General features: G+C 34.8%; 1 protein-coding gene and 1 pseudogene across 1 annotated transcript; both read left to right on the forward strand.

Moving 5' to 3' along the window:
• The first annotated feature begins 45 nt into the window (after positions 1 to 45).
• Positions 46 to 6,570, forward strand: LOC124379187 (kynurenine--oxoglutarate transaminase 3-like). The gene is made up of 13 exons (XM_046839348.1): positions 46 to 136; positions 541 to 599; positions 1,077 to 1,224; positions 1,637 to 1,786; positions 1,904 to 1,990; positions 2,104 to 2,229; positions 2,469 to 2,588; positions 2,737 to 2,813; positions 4,669 to 4,776; positions 4,954 to 5,069; positions 5,451 to 5,527; positions 5,617 to 5,703; positions 5,926 to 6,570. Exons 2-7 carry the CDS (start codon positions 547 to 549, stop codon positions 2,586 to 2,588), a joined length of 684 nt encoding a protein of 227 aa, XP_046695304.1. The 5' UTR covers positions 46 to 136; positions 541 to 546; the 3' UTR covers positions 2,737 to 2,813; positions 4,669 to 4,776; positions 4,954 to 5,069; positions 5,451 to 5,527; positions 5,617 to 5,703; positions 5,926 to 6,570.
• Positions 2,751 to 21,131, forward strand: LOC124379479 (annotated as a pseudogene).
• The last annotated feature ends 260 nt before the right edge of the window (positions 21,132 to 21,391 follow it).

Below are 21,391 nucleotides of genomic sequence, written 5' to 3' on the forward strand. Positions count from 1 at the left end.
GCAAGCTGTAGTGTGAAGAACATTTCTAATTCCCATAAACTGACAGAACAAGGTAGTGCAGATATCAGCTACTTCCAGTACTTATATAGATAGATGGTGCTTTCATTAACATTATTATTGCAGTTGCATTATCTTGGTAAGTAAATTCCTTTTTTTCCCCCTTCTTTCCTTCTTTCCTTCTTTCTTTCTTTCTTTCTTTCTTTCTTTCTTTCTTTCTTTCTTTCTTTCTTTCTTTCACTCTATCTATCTATCTATTTATCGTCAAGATGGCTAACCTTGGGTTGATAAACATCTATCTTTTAGTATACAGTACATGTATGTATGTATGTATGTATGTATGTATGTATGTAGATCTATTGTAGATATATATATATATATATATATATATATATATATATATATATATATATATATATATATATATATATATATATATTAGCCAGCAAACAGCCTTTATCAGAAGCTTAACAACATTGTTTTTTTATGCTTTTTTCATGGTTAGTTTTAGATTTAACTATGATTCAGGTTCTTGGTTTTCAGATCGTCATGTCCCACAAACTGAACACACCCAGGAATAACCTTGTCAATAAACATATATGGTAATGATTTACTCACTGTTTCTTAGTACAAGTTTATTTGAAGTATCCAAAGATAATCTTAGTGCAGGAACATAACTATGCTCCAGTTATATAGTTTATAGTTATTATAGTTTATAATTATAGTTTTATTTTCCTTGCCCAGAGATATGAACATGATTCCTTCAGCTGATCTTCTACATTTTTATGAAATGAGAAAAGAATATGTTCACATGCAATGATATCAAAGAAAACACTTTTAGCATATAATTTTTTATATAATAAAAAAATAATAAATATGAATAATGTATAATAATGTAATAATATATATGTAAAGAATAATTGTAATTTAATCAATGTATTAACAGTAAACAACTGATGAAAGAATAATTCTTATTTCACTGAATGTATTGTTCACTTACTAATGCCTACTCTACTAAAATGAAAGCCACTATAAGAAACTTTCACAAAATTTGCAACTATATGATTTGTTTCTGCCAGGTCAGAACTTTCACAACTTACTGCTGAGTATAAAGCAGTCAACCTGGGCCAGGGGTTCCCAGACTTTCCTGTACCCAGTTTTGTTCAGGAGGCCCTCTGCAATGCTGCCAGTGGAAGCTTTCATGTACACCAGTACACACGCTGTTTCGTAAGACAGATATTATTTTTCACCCTTTCTTGCCACTAGGCAGTATGTGACATCATACATTGATAATTACATATTTTTACCCTCGCCTAAAGATGATATAGAACTATTTATTTGGCAGACTGTGACCTCTGTATGGGGTACATATAGCCTACCCATCAAAACGTTCTTTTTTTAATTATTTTTAATTATTATTATTATTATAATTATTATCTGTAATATGCAGTATATGTACATAAACTGTTTATAATGTAGTTGCTACACACTAGACCTGGTGGTTTTTTAAAATGTATATTTACCTGAATAGATGTTTATATCAATGCAAACTATAGCCAAAATGTATAAATCAATATCAATCAATCAATAAACCCCTCCAAGTTAGGTTTATTAAAGAAAAGTATAATGTGACCAACAGGGCCATCCACCACTTGTTAAGATTCTTGCCAAGTTTTTTGGGAGGATTTTGAGCCAGGAAATAGATCCCATGAAGGAAATCCTTGTTACAATGGGAGCCTATCAGGCTGTTTTTTGTGCAGTTCAAACTCTGGTTTATGAGGGTGATGAAGTAAGTCATCTGTCCACATACTTCTGGACATATATTGCATATCACGAATGTTGCCTTGGTAGCTTTATGTAAATGATTTTGTTCTCTATCACTTTTTCATGCCTCATGTGGGTACAGGTGATCATTATGGACCCTTCATATCATTGCTATGAGCCCATGATAATAATGGCAGGAGGAAAACCAGTTCACATTCCATTCAAACTTGTGAGTGTTCAATTAGAAAAACTCTAGTAAATGTTTTTTGAGTTGTAATATACATTTCTTTATTTATCACATAATTAATTACACATAAAAAAAATATACTGTGTGTCCAACAGAAAAAGTTCATCAGTCCAACTGTGTCTAGAGCTGATTGGGGGTTTTGTTCTGAAGAGCTAGCCAGTAAATTTAACTCAAACACAAAAGCTATTATCATTAACACTCCCAATAATCCACTGGGTAAGGTGAGCTCTCTCTATTTTTTTCAGAGTATAATGTCTTGTTCAAAAATTGCTTGCAGAATAGAGTTGTGTTGTTATGTACTAAAATTGCATTTATCAAGTATTACAACAGCTATTGTTAGCTAATATGTTTATAAATGTGTGTAATAAACAGATTCATTCAATAATCAGATTAAAGACCAGTAAAAAGTGATTTTGTTATTCCAAATAATAATCAGCTCAATTAGACATTTATTTTGCAGGTTTTTCAGAAGGAAGAGTTACAGATGATAGCTGACCTGTGTATAAAGCATGATGTTATTTGTATCAGTGATGAGGTGTATGAGTGGCTTACGTACGATGGAGCACAACAATTAAAATAGGTAAGAAGTTATTCTTGCTATAAATTTGTAAACATTTATTACCCAGATTTTTTATTTTAGCTGTTTGCCTACCAATAAAGACTTAATTATATATAAATAAAAATAAATGAATAAAAACTTTTTAACTTAATCTATGCGTCCATTGCAGCGACCCTACCCGGCATGTGGGAGCGCACTGTGACCATTGGGACTGCAGGCAAGAGCTTTGGTGTCACTGGATGGAAGGTAATGAAGCCATATGGTACTAAGTTAAATAATGCTGTAAAACTGTTGCTAAATCAACCCACTTTCATTATTTTTTGTAATATTATACTAAATGGTTTGTTGTGTACATACAGTACTTTTAAAAATTGTTTTTCTTAAATTAGGCCTTCCTTTTTTACTCCCTCCTGGTGGCCCCATCCTCAGCATTCTCCTACCGATATACCCCATGTCCCTCCTCCGCACATGTCCAAACCATCTCAATCACGCCTTCCTCACCTTGTCTCCAAAAACGTCCTACATGCACTGTGCCTCTAATATACAAATTTCTAATCCTGTCCATCCTCGTCACTCCCAATGAAAATCTCAACATCTTTAGCTCTGCTACCTCCAGCTCCACCTTCTGTCAATGCCACTGTCTCTAAGCCATACAACATCGCAGGTCTCACCACAGTCCTATAAACTTTCCCTTTCACTTTAGCAAAAACCTTCTATCACAAATCACTCCTGCTATCACTCTTCTCCACCCACTCCACCCAACCTGCACTCTTTCTTCACTTCTCTAACATACTCTAGATTACTTTGCACTGTTTGCCCCAGGTACCTAAACTCATCCACCTTCTCCACCTCTTCGCCCTGCAACCGCACAACTCCACTGCCCTCCCTCTCATTCACACATGTACTCTGTCTTACTCCTACTGACTTTCATTCTCCGTCTCTCCAGCGCGTACCTCCACCTCTTCAGGCTCTTCTCAACCTGCTCCCTACTCTCACCACAAATAACAATATCATCCGCAAACATCATAGTACACAGAGACTCTTATGGGACCTCGTCCATCAACCTGTCCATAACCACTGCAAACAGGAAAGGGCTCAGAGCCAATCCTTGATGCAATCAAATCTCCACCTTGAACCAGTCTGTTGTTGCTACTGCACAATTCACTGCTGTCTCTCTGTCCTCATACAGGACCTGCACCACCCTCACATACTTCTCTGACTACCTGACTTCCTCATACAATACCACAACTTCACTCTTGGCACCCTGTCATCTCTAAATCCACAAACACACAATGCAACCACTTCTGAACTTCTCAAAGCAAATAATGCATGTAACCATACTGCAAATAGGGCATGAAACCATACTGTTGCTCACAGATGGTCACCTCTTCGCTCAGCCTGGCTTCCACCACTCTTTCCCATAACTTCATGGTATGACTGATCAACTTTATTCCCCTGTAGTTACTGCAGGTCTGCACATCTCCCTTATTCTTAAAAACCGGTACCAGCACACACCTTCTCCATTCCTCAGGCATCCTCTCACCTTCCAAAATCTTGTTAAACAATCTGGTTAAAAACTCCACTGCCATCTCTCCTAAACATCTCCACGCTTCTACCGGTATGTCATTGGGTGCTACCGACTTTCCACTCGTCATCCTCTTAATCACTGCTCTCACTTTCTCCTTACTAATCCAATCCACTTCCTGCTTCACAATCTACACACCATACAACCTTCTCTCTCTTTTTCATTTTCCTCGTTCATCAGCTGCTCAAAATACTCCCTCCATTTTCACAACACACTCTCCTCACTAGTCAACACATTTTCATGTCCATCCTTTTTTGCTCTTACTTGCAGCACATCCTTCCCATCTCGGTCCCTCTGCCTGGCCAAACGGCACAGATTTGCAATAACAACTCAAATCTTTTTGTCAGAAATCTTAAAAACCTTTACCTTAATGTATGTTTCATGTAATGAGGCACATGAGCAAATCACTATAAAATAACTCTACTCTGAGGTTTACAAAGTGCGATTGATCTTAAAAGCTTGGTTTAAACGTTTTGGTTTAGCCATGTTAATTTATTTAAATTTATTGTGACACAGGTCTGTACAATATTTCAGGTAGGCTGGGCAATTGGGCCAGGACACATCTTGAATCACCTGCAAAAAATTCATCAGAACTCTATACACCACTGTCCTACTCTTACTCAGGTAAAAAAAAAAAAAAAAACTCTAATCATTTTAAATGTGCAGAGTAAAAAGGAACTTGGTTTGAAAAAAATTCTAAACCTCCTCTATATATCCTACTAAATATAATATATTATTATATGTAAGGGCATAAAAATATTCAACAATTCTCTAACCATCTGTATAATTTATTGTTTGCAGGAGACTGCAGCTCCACGCCAAAAGGCTTAGGCTAACTGAGTGTTTGAGGAGCATTGGACTGCAACCATTTGCACCCGATGGTGGCTACTACATCATCACAGACATCTCCACCCTGAGTGAGTCCTCACACCCATATATATATATATATATATATATATATATATATATATATATATATATATATTAACAACATTATATATATATATATATATATATATATATATATATATATATATATATATATATATATATATATATATAAATAAATATATATATACACACACATACATAGTGGTGGAATAATATGTTTTGCTTCAAGGATCATATGACATGCAAGACTATGCAGGAACTCAGTACAAAAACTATGTGAAGAGAAATAATAAAAAAAAAACACATTGAAAAAATTCATTAATTAATAGCAGGTTGAGAAATACAATAAAAAATGTGTTTACCTTTATTACACAAAGTACCTAGAATAAACTTTGTTTTTCCTGTAGAGGTGGATCTGAATGACCCAAGTACTAAGGACGAACCTTATGACTACAGATTTGTTAAATGGCTTATCAAAGAGAAGGTAAGTGTATATTGTACTGATTAAAAAAGAAATCTCTTTAAAGTACTTTTTATGTATAGTAACAGAATGTGTTTTGTGTGTTCTTTAAGGGTTTGAGCACTATCCCTGTATCTGCGTTTTGCAGCCCAAAACACAAAGCAGACTTTCAGAACTATATTAGAATCTGCTTTGTAAAGGTGATTTGGTGTATGAATGTTTCAAAGCTCATTCTTGGACCTTTAAAATACTTTTAAATTGTTTCTGATAAATTTGCAATTGAGTAATAGTTGCCAATTACCTGCTTATTATTAGAAAGCTGCTTGTGAGAGCCATTTCATTATAGCGTGTAGTAAGAAAGATATTGTGTCATATATCATCACAATGGCAATTAATCCCACACATTTTTTTGTTATAAACAGGATGAATCAACCCTGAAAGTGACTGAAGATATTCTGAGAAAAAGGGAGGATGAAAAAATACAGGATACTGAATCTGTCTGAGACGAACTTTACAAAGTTCATAATGCAGTCTACAGTTGTAAAGATGAAGAATCTTGTTATTGAAACCAAATACAAAAAAAAGGTTGTTTCAAATCATGATAAGCATATGCTAATAAATCAATAAAGCACTTAAACAATTTTAGGTGGATAACTATGGTTCAGAGATGTTGGGTAAAAGCAGAGATGGCAAACATACACACATCCTTTACTCTAGTACAGGGGTCTCTAAACTTTTCAGCCTGAGGGCCACATTAACTATCAAACAGCAGTTCGGGGGCCGACTACACACTCGAGGTCCAAATAAAAAAGAATCAAAACATGGATGTCGTTTTTAATTATTTATGTGATATTATTTTATTCAGTTATTATTTAATAACACATTGATACACTACACATGAACACCTGTATTAGTGGGAATGGTGAAATTGTTTCCTGGATGCCAGAATAGCAGACATTTCTGGCTTTAGATTTGATGTCCCTAACATCAACAGTGACCTGAGATTATCATCGGAGAAGTTTGTTCTCAAATTGTTCTTCACATTTTTCATTCTTGTGAAATGATGATTAGACCAATGAAATTGCCGAACGGGTTCAGGTGAACCAATGAAATCTTTATATTAAATCAGATGCGCTCCCACTGAATCGGGCCGCACCACATCATAAATATGGATGATGTTCCTCTGATGTTTGACCTGCCGCTCACTCGGGCTGTCAACAAGAAAATGCGAATCATTCGTCACGCTGAAAACAACCGGGCATGAAAAAACGCACTTCACCTGTGTTCTGAGCTGCACGGCATCGGGAGAAAAGCTTCACCGATGGTGATTTTTAAACGCACGACGATGCTAAAAGATAAAATCCCGAGAGAAATTGTTATGAAAGGAAGGAGGAAGACAGTGAACAATGACTTTCTTGGTAGGCTACTGTTTAGATACAAGCCGTGTTACAGACACTGTCTTTCATTAAAGCCTGTGTAAAGTTCATTAGTTTCAATGTAGGCACCTGCGGCTTATAGACAGGTGCGGCGTATTTATGTTCAAAATAAAAATCTTTGTCAAATTCAGTGTGTGCGGCTTATATTTGGGTGCGCTCAATAGTCCGGAAATTACGGTAACGCACTACTGCACGCCTCTATTTTAATTTCGGTAAAAACATAACGTCCATGTAAGCGGCGGCTGATCTTGGCAGGATACACGTAAATTTCCGTAATTTTTTTCCGTAGACAAAAAGGTCTCCACGGCCCGTAGTTTGGAGACCCCTGCTCTAATAGAAGTACAGATACTTATGTTTTAAAAGACACTGATAAGTTCTGACTACACCTTTTCACTCAAGTTAAAGTAAAGAAGTTTGGGCTCTGACATTTACTTAAGTAAAAAGTCGCCATTACTACTATATGTTTTAGTGCCATGATAGTAACTGGACCTCAAATCATATTGATATATTAATACAAAAGAATTTTACATTTTGTTACCTAATGAATGTATCCCAGCTGAACAACAGCCATATAGAACACAAGCAGAGCAAAGATGAAGATGATCAGGTGATCAGGAATGTCTTGTTTACATCACTGTCATGTTTACATCACTGACTCCCTCTGCCTCATCCACATTAGCCATAGTTCTTGTTGCCATCTTTCTTTGCTCATTGTTAGCTTTGCAAACTAGCCTACGTCTGTGGTGTGTGATACACCATTTGTAGATTTAAAAAAGCCACAAATTGAAAAGAAATAGGTTGATGGACTGAAAACAGTGTGCAATTAGAAGAAACAATATCGATCATGTTACCAAATAGATTCAAACTAAAGGAACGAGCCTGTTTTGAAAATGTAAGAAGCAGGAAGTACAGATATTTGTTTAAAAAATGTAATGAGTGAAAGTAAAAAGTTGCCCGAAAAATAAATAGCAACGTAAAGTACTGATACCAAAAGAATCACTTAATTACAGTAACAAAGTGTTTGTACTTCATTACTTCCCATCGCTGACTAAAGCTGATATCAGTAATCTTCCTCAAGGTTCTCTTGCATAATGTACAACAGTCATTTCCTACATTCTCACCAAGGAAACAGGCATTCTGGGGAATCTCTTCCTAGGTAAATGATGCACCTGCACCCAACCATCAAAATGATGAAAATATTATTCATCACATTACATCACTGACTTTCATTATGCCATGATGATCATATGCTTATTGTAGGAGCTTTTGGGGGGTGAACTGTGGTCAGTATGGACAGTCTGACTAGTCTAACACCATATGCATCAAGCTGTGATTTATTGTGTGTTGTTGGGTACCCATGACTCACCCACTTGTCAACCAGTTGTGTTTTCTTGGAACACTTCTGGTCGGTACGAACCACTGCATACTGGGAACACACCAAAAAAAATAATTTTTAAGGATGCTCTAATCTAATTGTCTCATTATCACAATTTGATGCTTTGCTCAGATCCTTATGCTTTGCCATTAATGTAATCAATGTTAACATAATCACTGTTATTCATTCACCTGTCTTAAACATGCTTTAATGTTATGTCGGATCAGTGAATGTAAATAACTTTTTATTTTAATTCTCCTAAAAGGGGCTCAGAAATGACCGCTCTGCTCAAATCAATGGGAAACTTTAAAATGTGAAGAAAAATATGGCAAATATAATCGGATACGGCAACTGTGTAATTAGTTGAACCAACTTAGTTACAATCTTGAGCTAATAAATGTTATTGACATCAAGGATGGTTAATTTACTAAAATCTTTATTATTATTTTGTATTTTAGCCTTAGGGCTATAGAGCTAAGATTTTTACGTCTTTCCCTCAAGGTGTCATTTAAATACTGGAATGTTTAGGACAGTGGTGTCAGATTTGGTTTTACTGTGAAAAATATCAGTCACTCAAATGACTTGAAAAACACTGTAGCGTACTTAATGATAATGCAGAGGTGTGAGAAACATTCGAATCAGTCATATCTACAGAACTGCCTTCTACTTGTCTGGTAAATACTTTTTTCTTTCTGTTACATTCTTTATTCTCTAAAGAATTTTTGTTTTGTTAAGCAGAATATTCTTTTAAATTTTGCACGAAGGTTACGGACAAACTTAATCTAAAAGTTTAATTACAATTGGATTGTTTAGCATTTGCAAACATGAGCACATCAAATTGTTTATTAAGATTAATTATTTTGGATCATTGTTTGTAAATTCAGTTCATTTCATTTATACAAGTTATAAATGCAAGTTATAAATGTTAAACTGCAATTGCATTTTTATAGACTATATCTTGACACATTTGCTATGTTTGTCATATTTTAGACCATGTCTTGCAAGTTCCGTACATCAAGGACTGAGGCAGCTGATGATTGCATGTGGTAAAATTTTACTTGCTTTTTTTCTATAATGTATTATTATTAAATATAATTTATATTTATATAATTATAAGTAATTGTTTTTTGTTTTTCATTGCTTTATGTTTTAATGTTGTGAAGCATTTCATAAAATAAATATAATATAATCACTTATATCCAGATTAATTAATAAGTAAATTTATTAATTGATGTCAAAGCAGTATCGGCTTTATCCTTGTCATAGTCACACATGATCTAGAGCCTTTTCTTGGGAACAGAGCAGGCTATAAAAATTCACAAAGTTAGTCATACACATTCACACCTAAGGGCATGTTCAGCAGTCTGCCTACTTTGCTTGGTTTTGCTCCTCATCACTCCTTACAGAACGCTTGACCCAGGGACCCTGAAGCAGTGGGGCGGTAACACCAAAAAACCGCTTCTTTCATCCAAATTTCGAGCAACATTTTCAAAAGTTAAAAAATGCAAATGTGTGTTTGTTTTAAAGCAGTTATACAAATATTAAAGTAAAGGTTGCACTGAAGTGGCAACCATGCACGTAAGACTACATCCAAAACCTTATTACTAGAATGAATAGTGGGACATACAAGTAGGACTTACACTGAATACCCAATACATATAACCTAGTTTTACTAGGCATGGACTTTACAAGACCTGTGGTGTTTTCACTAAGACATTGCCAGCAGCTCCTTCGAGAGAAAGAGACCACTGCCATTAAAAAATGCTGTTGCCATGAAGCAGGGTACTCGGTACCACGTTTTAGGAAGTACCCCTTGAGGTACATGCCAAAGTAACACCACATAAATTCAAGATACATTTTTTTAACATTTTTCAGTAGAACATCACACTGCCTTTGCCATCTTGCTTTTTCCCATAGTACATCTTGGTGGCAAATCTTCCCCAAGTAAGTGAAAAAAAGAAAGAAAGAAAGAAAAAATGAATGAATGAATAAATCAACTTCATCAGACCAGGCTCCCAAGCCTATTTAATATACTTGTAGCAGTGCACAAGAATTCACTTTTTCAGCTTTTTGTGGGATTAAAACAGACAGGATCCTCTTTTGTGGTCCCTACAGCCCTGGTTGAAGGTCCTTTCTTGGACCACTCTTGATAGATACTAACACTGCAAGACCTTCTGTTTTTTTCCGTTCTGATTCAGTTTTCTGTTCGTCAACTTTAATAAATCACTCCCTAGAAGCTACACCTATTGAAAGACACTATTGTAAGAAAATGAAAGTTATTACCTGTGTTTAGATTTTATGGCTGATGAGTGTATGGTGTCACTTGTGGTAAATATTTAGCAAAAGCGAGCAGCTATTATTATAAACAGTAATAGCATTTATTAAGCGCAAAGAACTGCTGATATTTGTTAGTAGCCAAATAATCAGCATACATCTAATACTCCAGTTTAACCACCGGAAAATATATATATATATATATATATATATATATATATATATATATATATATATATATATATATATGTATAGTAAAACTCACCCAGGAGTAATTATCTCTATATATGTCACTTGTTCACTTAATTGCAATTTTTCTGACATTTGTTTTGTGCATTGTTTGGTTGTTCTAACAGGTTCTAGCTTTTCACATGCACAAAAAAATTAAAACACATGGACAGATATATGGACATACATATATATATATATATATATATATATATATATTTATATTTATATAATTATAAGTAATTGTTTTTGTTTTCATTGCTTTATGTTTTAATGTTGTGAAGCATTTCATAAAATAAATATAATATAATCACTTATATCCAGATTAATTAATAAGTAAATTTATTAATTGATGTCAAAGCAGTATCGGCTTTATCCTTGTCATAGTCACACATGATCTAGAGCCTTTTCTTGGGAACAGAGCAGGCTATAAAAATTCACAAAGTTAGTCATACACATTCACACCTAAGGGCATGGACCCAGGGACCCTGAAGCAAAAACCGCTTCTTTCATCCAAATTTCGAGCAACATTTTCAAAAGTTAAAAATGCAAATGTGTGTTTTGTTTTAAAGCAGTTATACAAATATTAAAGTAAAGGTTGCACTGAAGTGGCAACCATGCACGTAAGACTACATCCAAAACCTTATTACTAGAATGAATAGTGGGACATACAAGTAGGACTTACACTGAATACCCAATACATATAACCTAGTTTTACTAGGCATGGACTTTACAAGACCTGTGGTGTTTTCACTAAGACATTGCCACTGTACTCGGTACCACGTTTTAGGAAGTACCCTTGAGGTACATGCCAAAGTAACACCACATAAATTCAAGATACATTTTTTTAACATTTTTCAGTAGAACATCACACTGCCTTTGCCATCTTGCTTTTTCCCATAGTACATCTTGGTGGCAAATCTTCCCCAAGTAAGTGAAAAAAAGAAAGAAAGAAAGAAAAAATGAATGAATGAATAAATCAACTTCATCAGACCAGGCTCCCAAGCCTATTTAATATACTTGTAGCAGTGCACAAGAATTCACTTTTTCAGCTTTTTGTGGGATTAAAACAGACAGGATCCTCTTTTGTGGTCCCTACAGCCCTGGTTGAAGGTCCTTTCTTGGACCACTCTTGATAGATACTAACACTGCAAGACCTTCTGTTTTTTTCCGTTCTGATTCAGTTTTCTGTTCGTCAACTTTAATAAATCACTCCCTAGAAGCTACACCTATTGAAAGACACTATTGTAAGAAAATGAAAGTTATTACCTGTGTTTAGATTTTATGGCTGATGAGTGTATGGTGTCACTTGTGGTAAATATTTAGCAAAAGCGAGCAGCTATTATTATAAACAGTAATAGCATTTATTAAGAAAGAACTGCTGATATTTGTTAGTAGCCAAATAATCAGCATACATCTAATACTCCAGTTTAACCACCGGAAAATATATATATATATATATATATATATATATATATATATATATATATATATATATATATGTATAGTAAAACTCACCCAGGAGTAATTATCTCTATATATGTCACTTGTTCACTTAATTGCAATTTTTCTGACATTTGTTTTGTGCATTGTTTGGTTGTTCTAACAGGTTCTAGCTTTTTCACATGCACAAAAAAAAATTAAAACACATGGACAGATATATGGACATACATATATATATATATATATATATATATATATATATATATATATATATATATATATATGTGTGTGTGTGTGTATAGACATGTGGTATAGACATGTGGTAAGTTTGCAGTATATGCCAGTTGTAACTCTCTTGTTTGTCTGCTAGGGAGGAATTTTCCCAACTAGCTGCTGAGTACAATGTAGTGAACCTGAGCCATGGTTTTCCTGAATTCCCTCCTCCCAGTTTTGTCAAGGAGGCTCTTTACAATGCTGTCAGTAGGGGCACCAATATGCACCAATACACACGTGTCCTTGTAAGACAAAAGTTTTTTGTTATTTTATTTTATACTATTAAACTTACATTTAAAACTTTTTTCAGCTTGATTTTAAACCATTGCCAAAAGATTTTTTGAATTGTCACTTTTGACTTTTATTGCATTTATCAAAAAATTAACCTGGCTTTATTTCTTTCTAAAGTTTTAATAAGGAAATGTGTAATGTAATCCACAGGGACATCCACCTCTTTTAAAGATCCTTGCCAAATTCTATGGAAGGATTTTGGGCCCGGAAATAGATCCCATGCAGGATGTACAAGTAACTGTGGAAGCTTATGGAGCTCTTTTCTGTGCACTTCAGGCTCTAATTGCTGAAGGCGACGAAGTGAGTAAAGCTATATTTTACATTAATTGAGTTCTTGACAAAAATCTAATTTTAAAATATTTATGTTTTTCAATTTATCTAAAGGTTTACATATTTAGTGATTTTTAGTAACAGTACACCAATGTAACCTCGTTATTAGTAATTCTCTTCTTTCAGTATTTATCGTCTGTGATCTTTTTTTTTTTTTTTTTTTTTTACAGGTAATTATATTAGAACCTTTCTATAATTGCTATAAGTCCATGACGATAATGGCAGGAGGAAAGCCTGTCTACATATCCCTTAAACCGGTGAGTGTTTTATTTAAAAAACTATAACAAAAATTTATTGTTTTTTTTTAGAACAGACATTTCTTTAGTTATCACCTAGTTGTTTTATGCATAACAACTTTGGGGTTCTTATCTGCATCTTGCAGAAAAGGGTCACTGGCCCACCCTTGTCCAGTGGTGATTGGGTGTTATGTCCTGAAGAGCTGTGCAGTAAATTTAAGATTCATACAAAAGCTATCATCATTAACAATCCCAATAATCCATTAGGCAAGGTGAGTTCTGTCTACTTTTACTGAGAGCAGAGATGGTTACATCAATTTTAAGATATTGATACTGGTAATAATTTTGTTTCCTTTGCAAAATCCATCCTAATATAATGTGTATAATATGAAATATGTACCTCCCTGTACTCCCGCAATACAACACTCCACATATTAATCACTATCATTAAGACTATAATAAGCACAAATTCTTTCAGCTCACTGTGAAGTAAAACATTCAAGTGAATTTGTTCTCTGTTAGCCATTTACCAAGCCTTTATTCTGTGTTTTGTTTTCCTGGTTTTTGATCTTGGTTTAGTTTCATGCTCTCGTTGTGTTTTTGCCCAGTTTATGTTGTTTGCTGATTACCCCACACTTGTTTTATATTTACAGTATTTGGATGACAATTTTGATTGGTCTGGATTTTTTTAATCTACATGACAATCATTTAATTAATTGCATCCCCAACTTCCTCATTACATGACACCAATTACAACAACAAAAAAAAAAATTTTCAGTAGCAATATCATAGTTCACAGAGTTCAGTTGCTTACAGTCTAAAGAAACACATTTAGGAGGCCACGTTATTATACCTACCAAATCAAAATGTAAAAAATAATTACAAATGACAAATCCTTGAAGATGAAACCATAAAAAATTATGCATAATACAGGTTTTTGAAGTAGCCTATTTTCTTTTTTGAATTTTACAGATATTTCAGAGGGAAGAGCTACAGATGATAGCTGACCTGTGTATAAAACATGATGTTATTTGCATCAGTGATGAGGTGAATGAGTGGCTTACATATGATGGAGCACAACATATTAAAATAGGTAATAACACGAGTCTCCTGTGGATTTATATACATTTTCATCCCTTTAAATACACTTATATCAGGTGTGTGAAGGCTGCCTCTGTAGCCTCTGCCTCTGCCTCTGTACATCCTCTTTGAATGTGTTGGTTTTACGTATCAGGACATAATAACAATTAGCTGGACCTTATCAGTTCTTAAAAATTAGGTACATTCAACCTCAGTTGAACAACATTATTACACTGTGCTTTATTATTAGTATTAATTATTATTATTATTATTATATATTTTTTTTTTTACAAAACTCAAGCTGCAATGGAGAAGCCATGTGTTTACACCCTTATTTCTTCCATTGGCATTAAGAGGCTAAGTGGCAGCAAGGTGCTGTTAACTAAATGCTCTTGAATAATTAATCATCAGCAAGTGTGACCACCTCTATTAAAGCCAGTTTTAGAGCAGTTTGCTATTCCGTAGCATTCAGTTATGTGTTAACACAATTCCAATGAGGAAAGATATCAGCCATGATCCTAGAGAAGTAATTGTTGCTGCCTATCAATCTGGGAGGGGTTATCAGGCCATTACCAAACAATTCTGAAGTTGTTTATTCTACAGTGAGGAAGATAATTCACAAGTGAAAAACATTCAAGACAGTTGCTAAACCTCCCAGAAGTGGACATTCCAGCCAAATCACCCCAAGGACAGACTGTGCAATGCTCAGAGAAATTGCAACAAAGAAAATAAAGTGCATAGACATGCAATTAGAAAAAGATTAAACAAGTATGTTTTTTGGAAAAACATGTCAGCATGGCTTAGGGTTGGCAGCTGAAACTTGGGTCATACAAAAGGACACCAGTAAATCTCAGGACGACTAAAACAAGAACAAAATCAATAGCAATAGCCCAGTTAGCTGAGGACCAGACCTCTACCTGTTTAAAAAGTTGTAGTGCGACTTTAAAAGAGTTGTGAATAAATATTTGCCTGCCAACCTCAATGAAGGTTTTTTGCCAAATGCGCATCTGATACAGAAGTCATACAGCACATGACTACTTTAAGTTATTGCTGCTAAAGTTGGTTCTCCAGGATATTGAATCACAAGATGTACTTAGATTTTCACATGTGGCTTTTCCATTTTGTTTTTATTATTGTTAAAAAAAATTATGACATGGTTAAGGTTGCATTTATCTAATTGTAGGGTATAATATTTCACATGACTGTATATACATGAGGCATTAATAAGAGTTGCTCAAATGTCTTTGACCTATGAGAACAGATTTGTTTAGTAATTACCTGTTTTTCTTCTGTAGCGAGTTTTCCAGGTATGTGGGAATGCACTGTCACTATTGGAAGTGCAGGCAAGAGCTTTAGTGCCACAGGATGGAAGGTAAATGGGGAAAATATGATAAATAACCAATTTTTTGGTATGCTGTTTGTTAAACCATGTTAAGTGCTAACTATGTATTTTAAAACATAATGTTATCCATATTTCATTAATGTATTACTTCTGTTCCCCTACAGCTGTCACAGATTCACTTTATATTCGCAACTCCGTTATTCACAAATTCAATTCAGATCTGAAAAAATCCTACACGAGTTATATTTTGAGTTTTTAAGAAATTTCTTACATTTGCAGCAAAAGTTTTTATCCTAAAAGATAATAACTTTTAAAAAAGTGTTTTTAAGTTATGGAAACAAGCATATAATTATACTGTGGCTTACAGAGTAATTAGTTGTTTACACAACTTTTGTTATTTGGAAAGATACTGTATGGTCCCCTATAACTTCTGTTCTTCATAAAGGTGATGGTTGGTTTATATAGATATATTTTTTTAAATTAAGCTCATGTCCAGTTGGGCTGGGCAATAGGAGCAGGACACCTCCTTAAACATCTGCAAAGGATCCATCAGAACAGTGTATACCACTGTCCCACACCTACTCAGGTACATTTATAGTCTGTCTCTTTTGCATATTCGATAATTATAATCTATGTTTACAGCAGTAATTATTTTTCTTGACATGGGCACAGCAATATGTCTGTGAAACAGGATAGAACATACAGCGTGGAAAATAAGTTTTTGACACATCAGTATTTTTATCAGTAAGGGGATTTCTAAGTGGGCTATTGACACAAAATTTCCACCAGATGTAGCCATCAAGCCAAATATTGAATTCATACAAATAAATCAGAACATTTAAGTATACAAGTTGAGTCATAATAAATAAAGTGAAATGACACAGGGAATAAGTATTGAACACATGAAGATAACAAGGTGCAAAATGGCATAGAAAGCCAGGAGATCAACTGAAATCTGTCAGTATTGAGAGAGAAACCCTGCCCCCTATCAGTACAAATTGAAATCAGCTGCTTTAGTCCTAATTGATGGCCTATAAAGGCTTCTCATTACCCAGGAGGCACACAGGAAAGACTTCATGATGGGTAAAAGCAAAGAACTCTCTCAAGATCTTCGTAATCTTATCGTTGAAAAGCATTTTGATGGGAATGGTTATAGGCGCATTTCCAGAATGCTGAATGTTCCTGTGAGCACTGTGGGGGCCATTATCCGGAATAAAAAGAGCATCAGTTCACCATAAACCGCCACGATCAGGTGCTCCACGTAAGATCCCTGTCCGAGGAGTCCAAAGAATAATCAGGAGAGTTCGCCAAGAGCAAAGAACCACTCGGGCAGAACTTCAGGAAGACCTTGCATCAGCAGGTACTGTTGTTTCAAAGAAAACTATAAGCAATGCACTGAACCGCCATGGCATCCATGCACGCTCACCACGCAAGACTCCATTGCTGAACAAAAAGCATGTTGAGGCTCGGTTAAAGTTTGCGAAAGAGCATTTGGAGAAGCCTGTGGATTATTGGGAGACTATAGTATGGTCAGATGAAAGCAAAATGTAACTTTTTGGCAGTCATTCTACACACCATGTTTGGAGAAGAAATGGCACTGCCCACCACCCCAAAAACACCATACCAACAGTTAAGTTTGGGGGTGGAAGCATCATGGTTTGGGGCTGCTTTTCAGCAAGGGGTACTGGCAGACTTCATATTACTGAAGGCAGGATGAATGGAGAAATGTACTGGGACATTTTGGATAAAAATCTGCTGCCATCTACCAGAAAGCTGAAAATGAAAAGAGGGTGGACATTTCAGCAAGACAATGATCCCAAACACAAGGCCAAGGAAACAATGAAGTGGTTTCAAAGAAAGAAAATCAAGTTGCTTGAATGGCCCAATCACCTGACCTAAATCCCATAGAAAATCTATGGAGAGAACTGAAGATCAAAGTTCATAAAATAGGGCCGAAGGAACCTTCAAGATTTAAAGACCATTTGTGTGGAAGAATGGGCCAGAATCACTCCTGAGCAATGCAGACGACTGGTCTCCCCATACAAGAGGCGTCTAGAAACTGTAATCACCAACAAAGGCTTTTCTACAAAGTATTAAATGAAGTGTGTTCAATACTTATTCCCTGTGTCATTTCACTTTATGTATTATGACTCAACTTGTATACTTAAATGTTCTGATTTATTTGTATGAATTCAATATTTGGCTTGATGGCTACATCTGGTGGAAATGTTGTCAGTACCCCACTTAGAAATCCCCTTACTGATAAAAATGCTGATGTGTCAAATACTTATTTTTCCTGCTGTAATTAAACACATTAAAATTCACATTTTCTCTTCATTTCCTCTTTCTCAAACCAATAACCAAAAAGAATCACAAAGACTTCTTTACTTTGATCAGGGATACACAACTGAAAGGAAAGGTAAATACAGGACAGACAGCAATGGGACCCAAGACTGAAACAAAACATAAAATAAATAAATAAATAATAAAAATAATAAAAGGAAGTACTGTGGGATTAAAAAAAAACACACACATTTTGAGTGCATAGTAATGTACAAAGTGAATGTTCTTGATGATGACAGGTCTTGAGTTATGAAACTGTAGAACCAAGTAGTAACCATGTAGTAAGATGGGAGACATTTAAGAAGCTTCTTGTGTGTCTTCCTTTTTATGTGCATACTTTTCAGTTCTTGGCAAATCCTCTAATTTCTTGAAGGTCCTGGTGGGGTAATCTTTGTGCCACTCTTATAGCAAATTGTTAATCTACATTATTGAGAAATTCTACATTCTAGTAAAAAGTGTTTCTCAACCTTGTCATGACAGGAAGAAGTTTAGTTTTGGATATGCACACAATTTGCATAAGTTAAAATGCTGGGAAAAACTGTTTAAGTAATAATACTAATAATAATTATCATAATAATCATAATTTAGAGTGTGCAAAAATATATACTATTTTTGCACAGTTTTGTAATAAGAATTGTAGAGTTTGCCAAACATGCTTTAAAAAAAAACAGTGTAACATGAGTACAAAGTATAAGTTGTAAAGTGCTAAAAAGTTATATATTTCAGCAATTCTATAATTTCTTTCTTCAATGCAACATATTAGATGACACTGCAGCACTATATGAATACCTAAATATAAACTATTTGTTTGTGCAGGAGGCCATGGCACTGTGTTTTCAAAGAGAATACAACATGTTTGGCACAGAAGAGAGCTACTTTAAACAGTTACCAAAGCAGCTCTAAGTCAAATGCAAAAGATTAGCAAACTGTTTGAGTAGTGTGGGGCTGCAGCCCATCATGCCTGAGGGGGGTTACTTTATAATGGTGAACATCTCCAATCTGAGTGAGTATCAATAGAGGTAATAGTACTAACAAAAAAGACAACATATCTGCATGAGATTTTACCATCATTTTAAAAACAGAGCTAAACCTGACATAAAATTGTTGTGTGGCAGCAGTGTTACAATCAGTTAAGGGAAGCACAGTTTGCGGAAAAAACATTTTATTTATTGGCCATTCGACATCTCTATCCTGAGACATAATAGTGGCGAAAATAAAAAAGGTTGCAAGTATAGGTGGCAGATGAGATTTCTTTGCAGGATTGCTTTACTCTCTGTTATGGGGTGAATAGACTCGTCAAGACCTATAGTCTCGAAGATTATATCTCGTATTTCGCATGGGAACTTCTGGGGGTGCCCCAGGATGAGCTGTATTCTGTAACCAGTGATAGCTATTGCATTTTCTCTCACAAGGAAAAAGAATGAATAGATTTTACCACCGTTGCTTGACAAACCACTGCTTGTGACCTAAATCACTAAATGAATATATCACTGAATATAGCTTAATGTATTTTTCTGGTAGAGGTTAACCTAAATGACCCAAATACTGAGGATGAACTCTATGACCGCAGATTTGTCAAGTGGTTTATTAAAGTGAAGGTAAGAATAAATCAGTTTCACTAAACAACACAAAGACTTTTCATAGGGCAACTTCAACATTTAGCTGCAAAATTAACAGGATATTTTCTATGTTTATGTTCATGTCCTTGTAGGGTTTGGGCACTATCCCTGTTTCTGCATTTTATAGTCTGGAACAAAAAGCACACTTCCAGAAGTACATTAGAGTCTGCTTTGTCAAGGTGATGAAATACATGATTTAGCTCCCCCAAAAAACCAAATAGGTAGACACATATATACATATATATTTATTGTTTAGGTTAGGTTTTGGCTCTGTTATCTGTGAGAAATAGACTACTAGAATTAAAATCATTGGATTTATTTTGTTAATAAAGTTAAATGTTCATAAAAAAAATTTTCTTTGCTCTAAACAGGATGATTCAACTCTGGATGCAGTAGAAGATATTTTGAAACAGTGCAGTAATTATGTCAAAATGAGATAAAACTAATTAGGCTAAGAAATTATGCATGTCTGAGTCAAACTGAATTATATTCAGCAGTTTAAATGCTTTTATTTCCAAAAGAATCAAGACAATTATTGTCATGGCACTCTTTCTGCTTGTGTTTAATACCCAGCAGAGTGTGAATAGATAGTTTATTCATATCATTAAATGAGCTCCAGTGAATGTATTAATCAATGCAAAACCTAAAATAAAATCACTTTTACATTTGTGTGACCTTGAATATAATTAAATTCAATACATTTTTATTTGTATTACGTGGTGATAAAGAATGAATAAGATGTTTTTTTATATTTGTAAGTTTGATCAAACACATCTGTCAGACAGTAAATAGGCAGGCTTGAAAGAATGTTTTGGTTTTTGTTGAAGAAATCAATCAAAATCCACTTTGTTTTCTTATTTTTATAATACACTTAAAGGTAACAAGGAATAGGAAAATACATGGATTACAGAAAACTGATACATATTTGGTGCAGTGCAGTTAAATACTTAAAGGTATGTACAACATAAACAGGTAATAAGTAAAAATTTGTTTTATGTATTTAAACATTTATTTCTAAAACATGTTTTATTTTGTCATTATAGATTATTGTGTGCAGAGTAACTAACTTATATATTTAATATAACTCAAAATTTAAATGGTCAAAACAAAGGCTGCAGCTATCGATTATATTAGTAATCAAGTATTCCACCGATTAGTACATCGAATAATCGAGTAATCAGATAAAAATACTTTTTATTTATTAAAAAGTGACACTAAATTTACAAGAGAATAAAGACTGTTTTTTTTTAAATGAACAAGTAATTTGTTTCCTTTTTAAAAATATTAACATTTTTATTGCTAAAACTACAATCTGTGAAAACTAAACCCATTTAGTGTATTAAATTGCCATATTACATAAAAATGCAAATACAAATAAAAATCAGGAGGCGGAGAGACGACCCCTGCGGAGACCCGGAGCGGAACGACGCCCTCGGCAGAGACAGGAGGCGGAGAGACGACCCCTGCGGAGACCCGGAGCGGAGCGACGTCCTGGGCGGAGACAGACGGCGGAGAGACGACCCCTGCGGAGACCCGGAGCAGAACGACGTCCTCGGCGGAGACAGGAGGTGGAGAGACTTCATCCACGGAGCTCTGGAGCAGGCTGACACCCTCGGCG

The sequence above is a fragment of the Silurus meridionalis genome, chromosome 25, assembly GCF_014805685.1.
Source record: "Silurus meridionalis isolate SWU-2019-XX chromosome 25, ASM1480568v1, whole genome shotgun sequence".
NCBI lineage: Eukaryota > Metazoa > Chordata > Actinopteri > Siluriformes > Siluridae > Silurus > Silurus meridionalis.

Bases quoted from the DNA above. Each gene is read 5' to 3' on its own strand.
- LOC124379187 (XM_046839348.1), top strand. From the start codon at position 547: ATGTCCCACAAACTGAACACACCCAGGAATAACCTTGTCAATAAACAT. The intron at 600-1,076 runs GTAATGATTTAC...TGTTTCTGCCAG, and splicing joins CTTGTCAATAAACATATATG to GTCAGAACTTTCACAACTTA. The intron at 1,225-1,636 runs GTAAGACAGATA...TGTGACCAACAG, and splicing joins ACCAGTACACACGCTGTTTC to GGCCATCCACCACTTGTTAA.